Consider the following 20,050-nt stretch of genomic DNA (forward strand, 5'->3'; position numbering starts at 1 on the left):
AAATCGGCATTTTTGCCGACGTGTCGGATGGGCCAGAGTGCAACAGATACCGAAGAAGACCATTATTTGAAGAAGTAATCGTTCCTTGTAAGGACCACTTCAGAGAGAGAGAGAGAGAGAGAGAGAGAGAGAGAGGAGAGAGAGTGGGGGGGGGGGGGGGGCGGCGCTGCCAAGCACCAACCTGTTGATATCTTTGGGCCACTCGATGACGTGCATAGAAGGCTATACGTGATCTCTAACCACAGTAACGTGAATCCTGCATCATTCATCTATCCTCTTCTTGCTCCTTATTTCGTGACTTATTCAGATTTATACCTCTCATTCATTTTCGGATTTTATTGTTCTATGTTTTTAAAGGATTCTTCTTTTTATCATTTATTCCTCTCAGGAGTTTATTGTTTATTTCAACGAACTTGCAAGTCGAACAGTGTAGCGTGTGACAGTTGCTAGGATCGTCGAAATCTGAGGTCCAGTTTTAGGCCTGATCGTTCTTAAGAGCCTGAGTCTTTCATTCTTTTACTTATTTACTTATACCATTTGGATCCTATTGGGCTAATCTCTAAACGAACCTATAAGCACCCCCATCCTATAACGCTAATCGCTTAACGAACCTAATTATCAGGACAGGTGTGCAACAGGTGAAGAATACCCACTCGGTGACAATACTTAATTACTTTGTGATGTCTAACTGTCTGATTCACCTTGCCTTGTAGGTAGATCTGATCGCCTTATCGCCGAGCGTGACCCGTTGCAGTATGCAACAGGTGTGTGTGTGTCTGTGTGCGTCTGTGTGTGTATCAGCAACAGGTAGTAGACTCAACAGAGAGAAACTATTAGGAGCTGATATTCAGCGCCACGAAGACGATCGGGCGCGTGAATGAATCTCGCTGGAAACGGATTCTGAGAGACGGATGCGATTCCATTGGAGTGGAATGAAATTCGTGGGGAATTTTTTACAAGTACAAACTAAATACATTCGTGGTGTTGTTGAGCTATTTGAAAAATAACAGTTTGAAGCGTTTAGGTGTCTATAAAAAAAATATGCTTGAACCTCCGTATGCTTTTTCTTTCGTAGGTAGCAAGAAGGACATTCATGATCGAAACAGTTGATCTTAGAATCGAACCTGACTTATTGTATCCTAAAAAGCCAATTGCAAGGAGTAAATTGAATGTTAACGGTGATATAAACATTTCTAGCCCGACCTCTGGGACGATACTTGGCCATCAATGAAAGTGTCTTATTCCTTGAAAATAAAAACGGTGTAACTTATTTTTTCCAAAATGAATAAGTAAATTGAAAAATAAACAATTCCCTCGAAAATAGATAAAAAGTGTATCTTGACTGAGTGCTAAAATGGTGATATGTATCACTTGAAATCTAATTAACATTATTAACGGTGAGGCAGAAGATAATGATAAGTTATATTAACTGAAATACTGAAAAGAGACAAAAAAAAAGGAATAAATAAATAAGTAAAGATAAGATCATGATATGATTCCTATCGCCTAGTGGAATGTCGTGAGCCATCCTCCAGTAGAGCCATCCTCTAGTAGAGCCATCAGGTAGAGCCACCCTCCAGTAGAGCCATCCTTCAGTAGAGCCATCCTCTAGTAGAGCCATCCTATAGTAGAGCCATCCTTCAGTAGAGCCATTCTCCAGTAGAGCCCTTCTCCAATAGAGCCATCCTTCAGTAGAGCCATCCTATAGTAGAGCCATCCTTCAGTGGAGCCATCCTTCAGTAGAGCCATTCTCCAGTAGAGCCATCCTTCAGTAGAGCTATCCTCTATTAGAGCCATCCTTCAGTAGAGCCATCAGGTAGAGCCATCCTTCAATAGAGCCACCCTCCAGTAGAGCCATCCTTCAGTAGAGCCACCCTTCAGTAGAGCCATCCTTCAGTAGACCCATCCTGTAGTAGAGCCAACAGGTAGAGCCATCCTTCAGTAGAGCCATCCTGTAGTAGAGCCAACAGGTAGAGCCATCCTTCAGTAGAGCCATCAGGTAGAGCCACCCTCCAATAGGGCCATCCTTCAGTAGAGACATCAGGTAGAGCCACCCTCCAGTAGAGCCACCCTCCAGTAGAGCCATCCTTCAGTAGAGCCATCCTCCAGTAGATCCATCCTCCAGTAGAATTGTCCTTCAATAGAGCCATCCTCCGGTAGAGCTATCCTGCAGTAGAGCCATCCTTCAGTAGAGCCATCAGGTAGAGCCACCCTCCAGTAGAGCCATCCTTCAGTAGAGCCATCCTGTAGTAGAGCCACCCTCCATTAGAGCCATCCTTCAGTAGAGCCATCCTTCAGTAGAGCCATCCTCCAGAAGAATTGTCCTTCAGTAGAGCCATCCTCCGGTAGAGCTATCCTGCAGTAGAGCCATTCCAGCGAGTCGGACCCGAGAGGAGGAATACGATAGACGGGCGATCGTGGATCCTCCTGAGGTAGAGAGAGAGAGCGTCACTGGAGCCCCAGAGCGTCACTGGAGTCCCCTAACAAGGAGCAAGGAATGGCGGATAAATTCCCTTTTAACAAGCAGCGTGGAGTGAGATAGAAGAGGAAGAAGAAGTCGAAGAGAGACAGAGATAGAGAGTAAAAAAAAAAAAATGATTTGTGGGAAGGATGACTCCATGGAACATAGCACCGCATCTGACCACCTTGGGCAATTTATGGCTGTGTATCACATATCGTCTAAAATGATCAGGTGGGTGGGTGGGTGCTGTGTGGTTTTTTTGCTTGTCCTGTTCTAGTAGTGGCTTTTGCATAGCTCTCTCTCTCTCTCTCTCTCTCTCTCTCTCTCTCTCTCTCTCTCTCTCTCTCTCTCATACACATACTTAGTTTTTGTTTAAGTGCATGTACGTATCTTCGTGTTTTTGTAGAGGTTTCCAGCCCTTTGTATACATCCGTGAATGCTGCTGTGACACTCTTCACTTGTTTCTTGTCTTGGGCTATTTCTGTCAAGAGCAACAGCTTATTGTTCGATCTTCCTGCATTCTATAACAGCTGGTTGTTTCGTCAAGGATGCAACAACAGTGTAGGGACGCTTTCAAATACCTCTGCTAGTCTAATTGGTCATCACTTTTCCTCCGTCTATCTGTTTTCTGCTTCGAAGAATTTTCATCTTGCATCTTGATACATTTTCATTTATTGAATAATTTTTCTAATTGAATTTTTCTTTTTGGATAAGTGACATCTTTTTTTCTGCGTTTATCTTTACCCACTCTTACTTCATCCAAATGAAAATTATATTGTTTGGAAGTTTGAATTCCAAGTTAATGGCCCCTTTGGTGGGCTTGTTCAAAACATATAGGTTTCATCTTTTGAATAATAATAATAATAATAATAATAATAATAATAATAATAATAATAATAATAATAATAATAATAATAATAATAATAATAATCTTTGGAATCTTGAATTTCGGGGCCAATAATAATAATAATAATAATAATAATGCTAAGCTTTTGTCGATAGATTCGTGGCATTTTTCATTACCAGATAAATGTAGAGATATACCAAATTTTTTGTATGAATCAATGAATCGTATATATATTTTCCTGTTTGTAATAGTAATTATTTTCAGCGATCTTCCTTTTCAAAATCATTTGTTATACCAACACTAAACTACTTTCTATAGATTTAAGGGAGACTTTATTTTATCAACAGATGAATGTATTCATATACAAAATTAATTGAAATTATTTGTGTGAAATATATGACACTTTTTTCTTGAATTTTGATTTTTTTGTGATTATTTTTTTTGCTATGTAAGTTTATGGATTTCGTTCGATTTCTTATTGGCTGTCATTTTTAGGGCTTTGTAGGGTGTGAATAGAGAACGGAAATAAAAGGAAAGTACTCCAATATACTTTGCAATGAACAGTTTTAATGCTGACATATACCTACGTATTCATAACCACATTAAAAAAAAAATAATATTCATACGTCGAACCCTTCAAAGTCACCCAGCAAAAAAATTATACATATACTATATAAACAAATAAAAAAAAGTCGATTAAAGTAATTTTTTATGATTAAAAAACTCAACACTAAAAAGATACTCAGTTCAATCACCCTTCAAAAAAATAAAATATAAAAAAAGTCTATTAACAATACAGTCAATGACGAGGAAATAAAAACATCCTTTACATCTCCGTAAAGGTCTGTTTTTTTAATTAAAAGAAAAGGCTTCAGGTCCTTCATTTTCCCTGATGGGGGCAATTAGCCCCTTCCTCCTGAATGTCTTGACCTTCAAACGCCCCCCTTTCAGCACCCCCTAGCCCACCCAGCCCCCTCCCTCCCTCCCTCCCCCCTTGCAATCGATTGTAAAAGTTACCCTCGTTTGCAGACTTTGTTGGTGATGTTTGTGATCACTAGGCACATACTCGTGTGTGTGTGTGTGTAAATATAATATATTATATATATATATATATATATATATATATATATATATATATGTTATCTATATATATATATATATATGTATATATATTATATATATATATATATATATATTTATATATATATATATTAGTATATATATATATAATATATATATATATATATTATATATATATATACATTATATGTATCTGTATATATAGATGCAAAATGATGTATATATCTTTATACCTATATTTTTAATTTATAGATCTTACCATTTCTATAACATATTGTTTCTCTCTGCATCATTAACACCAAAAACAATGACAGCAATGGTACGAAATGAATAATGGCTCTGAATTTATCTAACCATACCTCACTCGATAAACACTATGACCTCAAACCCTGATAATTTCGTATCACAATACTAAGAACCTCGAATAACACCATCTTGGAATTGACAGATCTCCCCGAAACCTGGGTTTCAGAAAAAACAGAACGTCAACAAATGCGTTTGTTTGTGTGTTTGTGTGTTTGTGTGTGTGTCTATAGACGAGGGAAGATAGGTTCCGATCTCTAGGCAACGTCAATAACACGAGATTAAGCCCAGATTGAAATGGATTGGTTAAAAAAAGAAGAAGAAAAAAATACAAAAAAACAAATGTCGCGTCTTGTTATTTTTAGGAGAGAGGATCGACCTGTTTCCCTCTCGTCTTACTCTGTATCTTCGAGTCAACAACAAAATGGAACACGTAGAAGGTGAATGAAGTCGTCTTTCTACTCTCAATTGCCTATGTATGCAGCGCTGAGTGACCTCGTAGGTCCCCAGTGCTTGGCTTTTGGACTAAACGCTAGATTAGACTAATTCTTCATGTCTTCTGCCTTTCTCATATTAAGAGTCGAGATTCATCGGTATATATATACAATATAATGTGTGTGTGTATGTATGTGTGTTATACATATGTATATATATTATACATACATTCATACATACACGACAAACTTCGAGAAGTCGATGGAGGCATCCCGGGCGTCCTCCCCAGAGGGCGCCCACAATATATCACTCCCACTCCTGAATTCTCTCGTGATGCTTGTCGATGGGCGGCCGTGGGTCTCTGTAACTCAGAGAGAGAGAGAGAGAGAGAGTGAATTTATCGATGGAGGTCTTCAACAATTTTATTTTAGACTACTTCAGTCGAAATTAAGACAATTTTAACCGGTTTTTTCATTGAAATAAAAAACATTTCTTTAACAGTTTTCCATAAAAAATTTCTAAAAATGTAAAAAAAAAATACCATATAAATTTTCCATAAAATATTCCATAAAAATTTAAACAAAAAAATTCTTTAAAATATTTTCATAAAAATTAAAAAAAATATTTCCATAAAAACTTCCATACAAATTTCCATAAAAGTTGATATCGGCTATAGTAAACCAGCTGTACACGAAAATTACGTACCAGAACGGTACGTTGAATTGCGTACCGATAACGGTACGTTGAATTACATACCTAAACTGTGTTCAATTATGTATACCAGAACGGTACGTCGAAATACGTACCAGAAAATTACGGTGGATTACTTGCCAAAACTGTGTTCAATTACGTACCAGATTAGTACGTTGAATTACGTACCAAAACGGTACGTTGGATTACGTGCCGAAACTGCATCCAGTTATGTACCCGAGTGGCAAGCTGAATTACGTGCCAGAACGGCGTTAAATTACGTACCAGAACTATTAGTTTGAATTACGTACCAAATTACAAGAACGGTACGTTGAACTACGTAACAGAACGGTATTTTGAAAGCACGTACCTGAGAAGTACGTTGAATTACGTATCAGAACGCTTCTGTTAATCACGTACTAAACGTTGAATGACGTAACAGAGCAAGTTGAGTTACGTACCATAACGGTACGCTGAATTGCGTACCAGAACGGTACGTTGATCGCCTCTCTCGCTCTCCAAGTACACAAGTATATTTATGACGTGCAATACACTAGTGATTGATGTGGCGAATACTTATATAGAAGATTCCTACTTCATCTGACTGATGGATTAACACTTCCCTCAGGTACAAGATTGACCTCGAAGTAGGAGTTTGGGGGGGGGGGGGGGGAGGGAGAGGAATGGAAGTTCCGGGCCCCGGGTGGGGTATCATCATCTGAATTGGCGTTCGAACAAGAGAACCATGGGCCAGGTCAGTAGTTGGAAAGGTGACCATCTCGATCGGTGAGCTCTTATTGAGGTTGTGGGGACTGATATATATAGTATATATATATATATATATATATATATATATATATATATATATATATATATATATATATATATATATCAGGCTTTGCTCCTTATTTGAGATAATGGTGGAAATATGAAACTTGATGAAGAATCATTCGATTTTGTGGGAGACAAAAAAAAAAACCAAGATAAAATAAACCTATTGTGAATAAGATTTATTGTGCCTTTGAAAACATATTGCACTACATATTATAATGATGGATATCCCAGGGACTTGAGCAACCAACTTATCAAAAGATGAAAATAAAGATGATAAAGATGAGTATCTTTCAGACAAATTGTGAAAGGGTCCAAGAGACACTGATTGGTCCTTTTCTCTCTTATGATTCCAGTTTTGTTATCTATTTTCTTTTCAGAAAGAGAATTTCTTGAATAACAAAAGATCTTAGTTTTTTTTTTTTTTTTTTTTTTTTTGAAAGGGGAAAAACAAGCTTGACTTTGTAACAGTGGCATTTTTTACAATTATTTTATCTTTTAATTAAAAAAAATAAAAAATCAATAGAGTTTTCTGTACAGCGTACTATAATGCTGTATGAAACTTAGCCACGGCCCATAAAACACTCATCCACGGTCCATGAACCTCTCAGCCGCTGTCCAGTGATGGCGTGTGTTTATGGCACCTATAGCGGTGCCCGACGCACGAGCATGGTTAAATTTACCCTTAGATAAAATAAAATAACTGAGGCTAGAGAGGGCTGTCAGTCACTGCCCCGGTGATGGCCTGTGTTGTTGGCACCTATAGCAGTGCCAGCCGTGCGATCATGGTTAGATTTACTCTTAAATAAAATAAAAACGACTGAGGCTAGAGGGCTGCAGTTTTTAAGATGGTGCCAGATGTACGATTAGGGTTAACTTTAACCTTAAGTAAAATTAAAAAAAAAAAACTACTGTGGCTAGAGGGCTGCAATTTGCTATGTTTGATGACTGGAGGATGGATGATCAATTTACCAATTTTCAGCCCTCAGGCTTCAGCCGTTTTTAAGATCTGGGGGCGGATAGAAAAAGTGCTGACTGGTAGACAAATAGCCATCCTTTACAGAAAGCTAAAAAGAATCATATAATTCAGGGAACACGGAAGAAGGGATTGAGTTCTGAAAGAATTTCAGAGAGCGTGGTAGAGGATTTCCGGGTCATGCTGTGTAAAAATAAAAAATCCCCCCACCCCCCCATTTAAATAACTACCTCCCCCACCCCGCCCCCTCGTTTTTATTATAACAAATTGATGAGGTTGTGGGTAGCAAAGAGATTTAAAAAAAAAAAAAGAAAAAAAAAACTGACTTAAGTTGCCTCCATTAGTTTTAGCAACGTGACATTGCTATTTTATGCAGACTTATTGTTCAAGCAGCGTTGATTCTGTGTAGACAACCTTCCCCTAAACCCCAACCCCCAACCCATCACCCTGCTCCCCCCGCCGCAGACCAGAGATCGATCCCGTTGTTGGGAATTTTTTCGAAAAGATTCGTTTCTGTTTCAGGTCGATATCTGTGTGTAACCTTCCACTTCCCGTAATGCTGTCAGTGCACCTCACGCGGTGCACTGTAGGCAATATTTAAGGCACTTTGCAGCGTCTCCTTCCTTTTCACTGTACCTCCGTTCGTATTCTCTCTCGTCCATCTGACCTCATAGGTCCCAGCGCTTGGCCTTCGGCCTGAATTCTATGTTATATTCCGAAAAAAAAATAGATCTAATTATTCATATTATCTAATCTCTATGAATAAACAAAATGCAACTTTTATATAATCATATGGGGGGGGGGAAGGGGGGAGGATGTAGCGCCTACAACGTCCATTAAGCGGCACACCTAAGAGACTACTCAAAATTCATATAAACGTATGTATATATATATATATATATATATATATATATATATATACATATAATATATATATATATATAGATATATATATATATATATATATGTATATATATATATATATATATATATATATTATATATATATATTATATATATAAATATATATATGCTCACACATATGTACATATATATATACATTATATATATATATATATATATATATATATATATATATATATATATATATATAAATTTAATCGTCAATTAGTTTTGTTGTAATGATTTGACCCAAAGGACCTTTTCGTACAGGAATTCTATGTATGTAATGTATGTATGTATGTATGTATCCGGTCAGGCTGCCAAACAAGTAAGTATCACTGGGCAAACATTATTATTATTCCCCGAATCGAGACCTCGTAATAATAGTCTCTGCATCAGCAGGGCTGAATGCTCTCAAATCCGTTCGGCGCGAAAATCCTCTATCCAGACAATCCTCAATCAAAGAAAAACTGATAAAACGCGCGCGAACGCCAGTCAGTAGAAGTAAAAAAAAAAAAGATAAAAAGGGCGGGAAAAACCTTTTAATTTGTGGCGCCACGCGACTCCCGAGTCGCCATTACCTCACCCTCTCATTTCATGGAAGACGTGATTTGATTCGTGTTTACTGCCGGCTAAGTGTCAGCAGAGAGAGAGAGAGAGAGAGAGAGAGAGAGAAAACCGTAGCGTAATTAAAAGCCTCGTCGAAGTGGCCTTAATCTTACGCTTCAAGTGAAACTTAAAAAAAAAAATGAGATGATGGAATTTTTGCATCTATTGTGAGGCGGTTGTGGTAGGAGAAGCTGTCAACAATTTGGGTTTGAGTGACTGAGCAATTTTTTTTTCTCGCCTTTGTCGCGTTTGTTGTGATGAATAATTACTGAGGGATGATGATAAAAACTGTGTGTAGTTATGGACGTCAACACTCGGCTATACATACATTGCTAACATTCTCGCACGATGCTTCACTCATACTTTGACTGCTGAATCGTAAATGAAACCCAGTGAAGAAAACTTCCACAAGGCATGAGTAGCTTCATTTGCCTAAACAGTGGGATCATGAGCAGCACGTCCAACCCTCTAGGCACGGCTGCATTTATTTCTATCCTTGCGACCACTTTTTTTTTTTCTTTTTATTCATTGCCTTTCTACCATTTACCCAACCGTTATTCGTTCATCCTCTCCTTCCTATCATCATCCATTTTTGCCTCTTGGCCAAACCATCTCATATTATTTACATTTAACGTTAACACTTCACTTCCATAAGGGAGGACTGGCTCAACAATCACTTCCTCTGTAATATATACCTCTTTCCTACCATTTGTCCAACCCCTTTTCGTTATTCCTACTTATCGTCGTCCATTTCCGCCTTCTGACCAAACCATCTGAACCTTTTTACATTAAACATCCACACTTCACTTCCATAAGGGAGAACTGGCTCAACAATCACTTACTACATTTCTAATACATCGTTCCTACCAATTGTCCAACACCTTCTCGTTCTCCTTGCGTATCGTCGTCCATTTCCGCCTTCTGACCAAACCATCTTAACCTTTTTACATTAAATATCCACACTTCACTTCCATAAAGGAGAAATGGCACAACTCTCGCTCACTGTATCGAACGTTGTCTTTGAGAAGTACCTCAAATCTCGTACTAATATTTTGTGCATATCCTGGTGTCATTCTTTGCTTTGCTTAGTCAGCTTCCTTCATCTTTACCCTCTGCCAATAGTTTTAAACTCTTTCTCTGGCTTCTGCAGTTTTTTTTTTATCATTGTCCATGATCAGCACTGTCTTACAAGACAATTCACTGTTGGATCTACTTTCACCGTACAATCTCTTGATGGCTCTCACGATCTCATCATCTTTACCCATCATTCTCACCAACCTCCAGATTGAACCTTTCCCTCATCAAGAGTTACCCTACACAAACTGGTCAACCACTCAGTGATGGTATTAGTATACCACTAGCAGTGTCTAACTTGTAGACCCAACAAGTCCTGTATTTTATTTATTGATTTATTTATTTATTCATTTTTGTTTCAAAAGAATTCTCTATTTGTAATTAACCCTCTCAATTTTTGTATCAATTATATTTATCTGACTACTGTCCTCCACATTCTATTAGAGTATCTCGCTTACAAACCAATCACGTACTGTATTTTATTGTATTTATATATTTATTTGTTTTTGTTTCAAAAGAATTCTCTATTTGTAATTAACCCTGTCACTCTCAATTTTTGTATCAATTGTATTTATCTGACTACTGTCCTTCACATTCTATACGAGTATCTCCCTTGTAAACCCATCACGTACTGTATTTTTATTTTTATGTCTCAAAATAATTCTCTATTCGTAATTGAACTATTGCATTCTTGCATGATTTGTATTTATCTGACTACGGTCCTCCCAAAAGTTCCATGAGTCTTCAGTTACTCACTCCATCGACATAAGCTTTAATATCACTGTTAACATGTCTTCATTAGCATGTTTATTCAGAAAATTTTTACATTGACCAAATCCTTTATTATGCCAATTCACTGCCTTTAACTTTCGTCTGCTGTTGGTCCATGTTTAGTTCGTAATGCTATTCTTATCATTCTTATTTTTCAATCGCCTGACTATATTAGAATTCATATTTAGAACCATTCAAACGAAAATGGAAAATAGATTTATTTCCATTTGTGCAATGTTCACGTAATGATCAGTTATACGTTCAGCTACTTCGCTTATTGTATAAAATTGCTGTTTGGTTTCAATCGGTGATAACTCATAACCTGACATTTTGGATAACACGTTCAAGATTTTATATATATATATATATATATATATATATATATATATATATATATATACATATATATATATATTATACATATATAAATATAGGGAATATATATATATATATATATCTATATATATATATATATAATAATTATATATATATACATTTACTATGTATACACACACACATGTATATATAATATATATATATATATATATATATATATATATATATATATATATATATTATATATATATATATACTCATGTGCATGTATGTGTATATATATGTATATACATACACACACACAAAACAGTAAGACAGGATGTATCCCTATCCCCAAAAGTTGATAAATTAAAGCAACCTCTTTCTGTCTCTGTCTCTCTCTCTCTAATCTCTCATCGCATGACCTCAGTTTACACGGCAACGAGATGGTCACCTGCAACTCAACGGAGGCCAACCCTGACCTGAAGCAGCTGAGATGGGTCGTGTACCAGGTCGTGTTTCCGGTGCTGGTGGTCGTAGGGGTCATGGCTAATATCCTGAACCTTCTGGTCCTCTCCAGCCCGGCCATGAAGGGCGTCTCCTACAGGTAGGCTGCCATTATTATTATTATTTATTGTTATTATTATTATATTATTATTATTATTATTCACTTTTAATGTTTTTGTTGTTATTATTATTATTATTATTATTATTATTGGTGAAAATATTCACATTGATGTGAGTGATATATATATATATATATATATATATATATATATATATATATATATATATATATATATATATTGTGACGAAGTGCCAAGTATCTGGTTACTACACTTACCATTCATTAACTGATACCTCACAAAAGCCAGACACCTGAACCCTCATCACAGGTATTAAACGACTGAATACTCTAAAGGCAACAGTGATCCCTTAACAACTTACCAGTATTGCAGAAAATCAGACTAAGTTCATCAAAACAGGTGTGAGGTAATCTTGTAAGTAATTAAATTAATCAAAGGGCATCACTCCATCAACAACTTTAAAAGTCTAAGTATTTCCCTGATTTCAGAAGTCTAAGTACTTCCCTGGTTCTAAGTCACTTCAAGTTAATGTAGGAAAACAGATCAATTACCACTCTATGTTTCTACATAACATCAATATAATCAAATGCAAATATTCTGGTATATAAAAATTTTAGATACAAAAATTTGTTATTAAACTTAAAATTCACAATATCAGGGAAAATTACTATTACTTGAAAACAAAGTAAAGTTTAATTAATTCTTGAATCAAATTAAGTAGAATTAAATCAAAATTAATTTATCACAAAATTCAAGAAAATTATTTCAGTCAAAATTCAAAAGTGTTAGGCAATAATTGAAAATTTGAAATTAATTCACAAGTGCCAAACAATAATAAAACTTGAAAAGAATTCTAAGTAAATGCAAATTAATTCACAAGTGTTAAAGCAATGAAAATAACTAAGTCAATTAAATTGTGAATGCAAATGAATATACAGAAAAATGTGGACAATATCAAAATTTGCAAAAAGCATTAATCACACAGAATATAAAATAAAAAGGCACACTTCAATAAGAAAATGAACAAATGCACAAAAATGAAACAAACACAAAACACAAAAATTTGCAATGTGTAAAAACATAAATAGTTTCTCTCAAACCACTGTAACCATCAGTTATTTAGTTTTTTACCAAACCACTGTTCCGTTCAGTTATTAGTTGTTATCTAACCACTGTTCCTATCAGTTATTAGTTGCAACTAATAAAAATATAACACACTTTACCTTTTTGGTATACCAACTTCTTTCTTTCTTGCTGCAGCTCGTTTCAAACTTTAACAAAACCAGGCGCCGTTACGAAACAATGTTTGTTCAGATTCCACAAAAAACACTATAAACTCTAAGAAATATCAAACATGAAATTCTCAAGTTACGAGTGACCATTCAATACGATATCGTGTATGTTTACTGTAAGATCAAAAGTGCTATGCGATGGAGAGAGAGAGAGGAGAGAGAGAGAGAGAGAGAGAGATCTGAACGTCCCGAGTATCTAAGCGCGAATGAAAAAAATCTCTCTTACGGAAGCTGGACTGGAGATGACAAAACGTTTTTGACAATAATGCTTCCAGAAGCTTCAAAATCTTCCACAACTTTACATACAAAATGTGTAATCTGCATGTGGCTTTGACAAAGACATAGTACACATATGAGGACCGATTTCCTGTTAAAAAAAAAAATTTACCAAAAAAAAGGGACAGTACTCGACTCGATCGACCGAAGTAGAAGTCCCTTATCTTACTTGATGACAGAATCCCAAAACACATTGAAGAACCGAGCTCGCTTATCAAACGTGTTGACAGATTTGGAAAAACAACTCTAGCTTTGAAAGGACAAAGATATTCTCTCTCTTTCTACATTCTACATTATATATATTCTGAACACACATTTAAAGCATCCTATCTCTAAGCTAACTAGGAATCTGAAAAAATGTTGCACAAAATCTCATACACAATATCTTATACAATCGAAGAGGGGAAATATGCATTTTGACAGTAGCAATATATAATATACCTCCCCCCAGAGGATTTTTTATCACGGTGTTGAATCCAATGATTCTCAACGAGATAAATAATCAGTAACTACATTGTTTTTGCCACTAATGTGCTGCACTCTTAAGTTATACTGTTGCAGGCACAAAGACCACCTGGTCAGTCTTTGATTATGGTTTTTCATTCTCTTGATAAATGATAGTGGATTGTGATCAGGCAATACTTAAATTTTTTCATTCCTAGGTCTATTCACATACACTTCAAATTTTTTCAATGCGGTGATTAAGGCTAAAGTTTCCTTCTCGATTGTCGAGTATACTTTCTGATATTTTTTCAATTTTGTAGACATGAAGCACACAGGATGGTAGATATTATTTTCATCTTCTTGAAGTAGAACAGCTCCAATACCACAGTCCGACGCATCAACTTGTATCACAAATTTCTTGTCGAAGTCTGGAGCTTGAAGTACTGGTCTTGAAGTCAAAATGGCTTTTACCTTCTCAAAGGATTCTTGACACTTTGGAGTCCAAATAAACTTAGCTTTGGGACTAGTTAAGTCTGTTAAGGGAGCTACTACAGCAGAGAAATTTGGGCAGAAACGACGATAGAATCCAGCCATGCCTAAAAATCTCTGTAGCTGTTTCCTGGTAGTAGGTGGGGTAGCCTTACGGATATCATCTACATTAGCATTTACTGGAGCAAGAAGGGCTTTCCCAACTTCAAACCCAAGATACTGCACAGTTGCTTTCCAAACTCACTCTTCTCTAGGTTGACTGTTAATCCTGCTTCTTCTAGTTTCTTGAAAACTTTCCTCAGAATCTTCAGATGTTCTTCCCATGTTGTAGAGTAAATCACGATGTCATCTAGGTATACACCTACTCCATCTATCGATCCTAGCAGTTGATCCATCACTCGTTGAAATGTTGCGGGTGCATTCATCAGACCAAACGGCAGAACAGTATACTGTAACAGTCCAAATGGAGTAATAAAAGCTGACAGCAACTTGGCATTCTCATCTAAGGGAATTTGATAATATCCTTTCAAAAAGGTCTATTTTGGAAACAAACTTGGCTTGCCCAATATTATCAAGTAACTGATCTATAAGAGGCAAAGGATGATTATCAGCCACACTGATAGAATTTAGTTTCCTATAATCAGTACACATCCTAAATGAACCATCTGGTTTCTTCACTAACACACATGGAGAACTGAAGTGACTTGAACTGGGTTCTGCTAATCCATGTTGCAGCAAATACTCAACTTCCTTCTTCAAAACATCTCGATGATACGGTGATAAGCGATAGGCTCTTTGCTTGAAAGGTCTTCCATCTTCTTGAGTCTTGATTTCATGCTTGGTCAGATCAGTACGCCTAGGCACATCTGCAAAAATTTCTGGAAAACTTCTAATTACTTCACTTAAGTCTTCACCTTGTTCAACACTCAGATTTTTCAGTTTATCCTCCAAATTTTCCAAAATTGAAGAATTATTCATCTTGCTTTCAGCTCCCAATTCGTAGCCATCATCGTCTTCTATAGATAAAGTTGTTTGGGTTACTGACACAGTTTCAGTTTTAGTTTCTAAGAAATAAGGTTTCAAGAGGTTCACATGTATCTTCCTTTGTCTTCTTCTTCTTTCTGGTGTTTCAATCACATAAGTTTTATCACTTAACTTCTGAATTATCTTGTAAGGACCTTGAAATTTATTAGTGAGGGGAAATCTCTTGACAGGTAAGAACACTAACACTTGTTGACCAACACTAAAACTTCTTAGGTTAGTTTTAGCATCAAATCTCCTTTTCATTTTCTCTTGACTCACTTTCAAGTTTTCTAAAGAGAATTTTCTAATCTCTTTCAAGCTTTTCCTTAAGTTCTTCACATACTCTCCTTGGCTTTCCTCTTGATTTTCTTCCTAATTTTCTGCAAGAATCTTCAACGGTCTTCTCACTTCTCTTCCAAAAATCATTTCATTAGGTGAACATCCCATACTTTCTTGATAAGCACTCCTAACCTCAAACAACATTAATGGTAAACCAATATCCCATTCTCTTCCTGACTCAGAACAATACTTTGTCAGCATACTTTTCAATGCTTGGTGGAACCTTTCCAAGGCACCTTGAGTTTCTGGATGATAGGCAGTGGATAACTGTTGTTTCCCTCCTAACAAATTCATCACATCCTGGAATAACTTTGAAGTAAAGTTTGTTCCTCTGTCACTTTGTACTATTCTGGTATACCAAGCTTTGAGAAAAACTCCACAAGTTTTTCAGCAACTATCTTGCAGATATGTTTCTAACAGGGATTGCTTCTGGATATCTTGTCGCAGGACACATTAATGTTAACAAATACTCATTTCCTTTCTTTGTCTTCGGCAGTGGTCCAACCATATCTATAATCACTTTGCTAAAGGGTTCTCCTCTAAATTCTTCTTTAAGGGTTGTAGGGGGCTTTCTTGATGGTTTCATTCGGTTTCCAGCTATCTGGCAGGTATGACACTCACGACAGAACCTGCTAACATCTTTGTGAAGTCCAGGCCAGAAAAAATATTTCATGATCTTCTCCACAGTCTTCCTGATTCCCATATGTCCAGACTCATGAGCTGCTGCAACCACTTGCTTTCTCAACGGATATGGAATCAAAATTTGATGATATTCGCCCCATACAGCATCTCCTGGTATATCTGTAGGTCTATACTTCCTCATCAGCAAACCTTCCATCAGATAATAACAGGTAGGAGTTTGTTGCATCTCTTCTCGATCAACAACTCTGAAGAACAAATCAGTTAACAATGCATCCTTCTTTTGCAAGTCCATCAGCTTCTCTCTTGTCACTTGACCAACTTCAATGGTTGAAATCTCAATATCTGCTAACTCAGCTACTGTAGTTTCACTACTGTCTTCCGTAACACTGTGACTACTCAGAGTCTCTTCAGGAACATCAGGTTCTTCTTCTTCTTCGTCGTCATCTTCTTCATCTTCTTGGGAAATCTCTTCTTGGTCAGCACTATGGGAAACTTCACTTCCCTGGAATAATTCTTCTAAGCACAAAGATCCTTCACTTGATCCTTCTTGGGTGTGTAAATCCTCAGCTTCTTCACTTACAGTCGTAGTCCTCTTCATACTTCTGGTAGTTACACAACTAGGAAACAGGTGGGGGTTATTCTTCTCCAACTCTACTGTAGGACTAATCCTTAATGGTTTGTCTGTCACTACAGGACAAGGAATAAATGGCACACCACCAACTTCATTCCCCAACAGAACATGTACACCTTCCACAGCCAGTGAGTCCTTTACAGCAAAATCAACATTCCCTGTCACCAATTCACATGACAGGTGTAAGCGGCATATAGGAGTTACTTCCTCTCCTCCTATACCCTTCAAAATAACTGAATCTCCTGTGAGATTCTTCTCCAACTGAGGGTGAGAACCACGTACGACCACACTATGGTTACTCCCTGTATCATGTAATATCTTGACTGGTACCTGCACACTTCCTCCTTGAGTTGATAGCATACCCTCATAGATATATGGCTTAAAAGCCTCCACACTGCTAAGCCACTCACTGCTTGAGGTAACATTTCCACTGGTTGCTAAACATTCAGCTTGTTTAGTCTCATTGTTCTCAGGAGTTTGTTTCACCTGGTCACCTTTCGCAACTTGACCAACTGGTTTTGACTGCTGTTGATTCCGGTAACACTCTTGACTGTAGTGTCCTACTCTTCCACCCTTGAAACAGACAACATTAGGTTTCTGTAACTGTCTTATCCAAATAACAGGAACAAAAAAATTTGTTCCTGTTATTTGGATAAGACTTAAAACCTACGCGTTGTTGACTCTGGTACTTGACATTGTAATTATGTTTACTACTAATCATATTGTAATCTTCACTCAGTGTAGCAGCTTTGTCAAGTTTCTTCACCTCTCTCTCTCTCAATATATGTTCAGGAATTCCCTTAAGATACTGTTCAAGAACAAGTAACTCTTCTAACTCCTCAAAAGTTTTAACTTTAGCAGCTTCTAACCAATGTTTGAAACACCTTCTCACTTTGTACGCATAATCTAAGAATGTTCCTTTCTCATCTTTTCTTAAATCTTTCATTGTAGTACTCTTGGGTCATCTGGTAAACTTGTAGCACACTGTGTTTAAGTACCTTGTAGTCTTTACACTGATCAGCTGTGAAGGCTAGATAAGCACTTCTCCCTTTACCAATCAAGACACTCTGTAGCAAAACTGACCATTTATCCTCTGGCCATCCCATACCTGAAGCCACTTTCTCAAAGTGATCAAAAAACTCAACTGGAGCTTCTTCAGTAAACTTAGGGATTAACTTCTGTACTATCACGACATCAAATACAGGGTCTTGATTACCTTGGTTAGGGTTAGACGGTGTTACAGGTAATGTGGATCTAGCTCTTATCAATTCCATTTCCCTTTCATGTCTTGTGATTTCTCTTTCCTCTTTTATCCTTTCTCTTTCCTCTTCTGCTGCTCTTTATTCTTCTCTTTCTCTTCTTTCTTGTTTTTCCCTGTCTATTCTTTCTCTTTCAGCATGCATTTTTAGCTTAATCAAATTCTCTTCTGCTTCAATGCGTCTAAGCTCTAACTCTGCATCACTTTTCTCTTTCTTTTCTGCTTGCTTATTTATGAGATCAGCACGTGCTACATTCAACAACTCTTGAGCCAATTCTAACTCATCTTCATCAGTTATCCTACCAGAGTTTATCAATGATTCCATAGCAATACATCTTATTTGTGCCTTTACCATACTAGTAGACACATAACCACCACATGCCTCTGCTAAAGCGCTCCACTGTGCTCTAGTCAGAGTGGTTTCAGATAACACTTGGATGGAAGGGGCTGCTAAAAATTCCTGAACCTTGAACTGAGCCATTGTCCTCTAAGTTATCAAATTACAATTCAATACAATAAATGCAAAACAAAAACTATATGGTCAGTCTCCTAACAAAACATATCCCTAACACCACCAGTATATACTAGAGTGATAATGAAATCTGCTTTCCCGGGTCTCTGGGCACCATTAATTACTTTGGGGGAAAGTGGCCAAAGATCTGGTTACTACACTTACTATTCATTAACTGATACCTCACAAAAGCCAGACACCTGAACCCTCATCACAGGTATTAAACGATTGAATACTCTAAAGGCAACAGTGATCCCTTAACAACTTACCAGTATTGAAGAAAATCAGACTAAGTTCATCAAAACAGGTGTGAGGTAATCTTGTAAGTAATTAAATTAATCAAAGGGCATCACTCCATCAACAACTTTAAAAGTCTAAGTATTTCCCTGATTTCAGAAGTCTAAGTACTTCCCTGGTTCTAAGTCACTTCAGGTTAATGAAGGAAAACAGATCAATTACCACTCTATGTTTCTACCTAACATCAATATAATCAAATGCAAATATACTGGTATAAAAATGAAAACACTTTTAAAAATTTTAGATACAAAAATTTATTATTAAACTCAAAATTTATAAGTGAAATTCACAATATCAGGGAAAATTACTGTTACTTGAAAACAGAGTAAAGTTTAATTAATTCTTGAATCAAATTAAGTAAAATTAAATCAAAATTAATTTATCACAAAATTCAAGAAAATTAATTCAGTCAAAATTCAAAAGTGTTAGGCAATAATTTAAAATTTAAAATTAATTCAAAAGTGCCAAACAATAATAAAACTTGAAAACAATTCTAAGTAAATGCAAATTAATTCACAAGTGCTAAATTTAATTAAATGTGCAATGATTAAGCAATGAAAATAACTAAGTCAATTAAATTGTGAATGCAAATGAAAATACAGAAAAACGTGGACAATATCAAAATTTGCAAAAAAGCATTAATCACACAGAATATAAAATAAAAAAGCACACTTCAATAAGAAAATGAACAAATGTACAAAAATGAAACAAACACAAAACAAAAATTTGCAATGTGTAAAAATGTAAATAGTTTCTCTCAAACCACTGTAACCATCAGTTATTTAGTTTTTTACCAAACCACTGTTCCGTTCAGTTATTAGTTGTTATCTAACCACTGTTCTTATCACTTATTAGTTGCTACTAATAAAAATATAACTCACTTTACCATTTTGGTATACCAACTTCTTTCTTTCTTGCTGCAGCTCGTTTCACACTTTCACAAAACCAGGCGCCGTTACAAAACAAT

General features: G+C 36.3%; 1 protein-coding gene across 1 annotated transcript in view; it reads left to right on the forward strand.

The window, feature by feature from the left end:
• LOC135201090 (probable G-protein coupled receptor B0563.6) overlaps positions 1 to 20,050 on the forward strand; it is a 31,906-nt gene that overhangs the window by 389 nt on the left and 11,467 nt on the right. The window contains exons 2-3 of the mRNA XM_064229979.1: positions 1,076 to 2,692; positions 11,725 to 11,901. Coding sequence (XP_064086049.1) covers positions 2,595 to 2,692; positions 11,725 to 11,901 — 275 coding nt within the window. The 5' untranslated portion in view covers positions 1,076 to 2,594. The remainder of the gene's footprint in view (positions 1 to 1,075; positions 2,693 to 11,724; positions 11,902 to 20,050) is intronic.

Source organism: Macrobrachium nipponense, chromosome 27 (assembly GCF_015104395.2).
Source record: "Macrobrachium nipponense isolate FS-2020 chromosome 27, ASM1510439v2, whole genome shotgun sequence".
Taxonomy (NCBI): Eukaryota; Metazoa; Arthropoda; class Malacostraca; order Decapoda; family Palaemonidae; genus Macrobrachium; species Macrobrachium nipponense.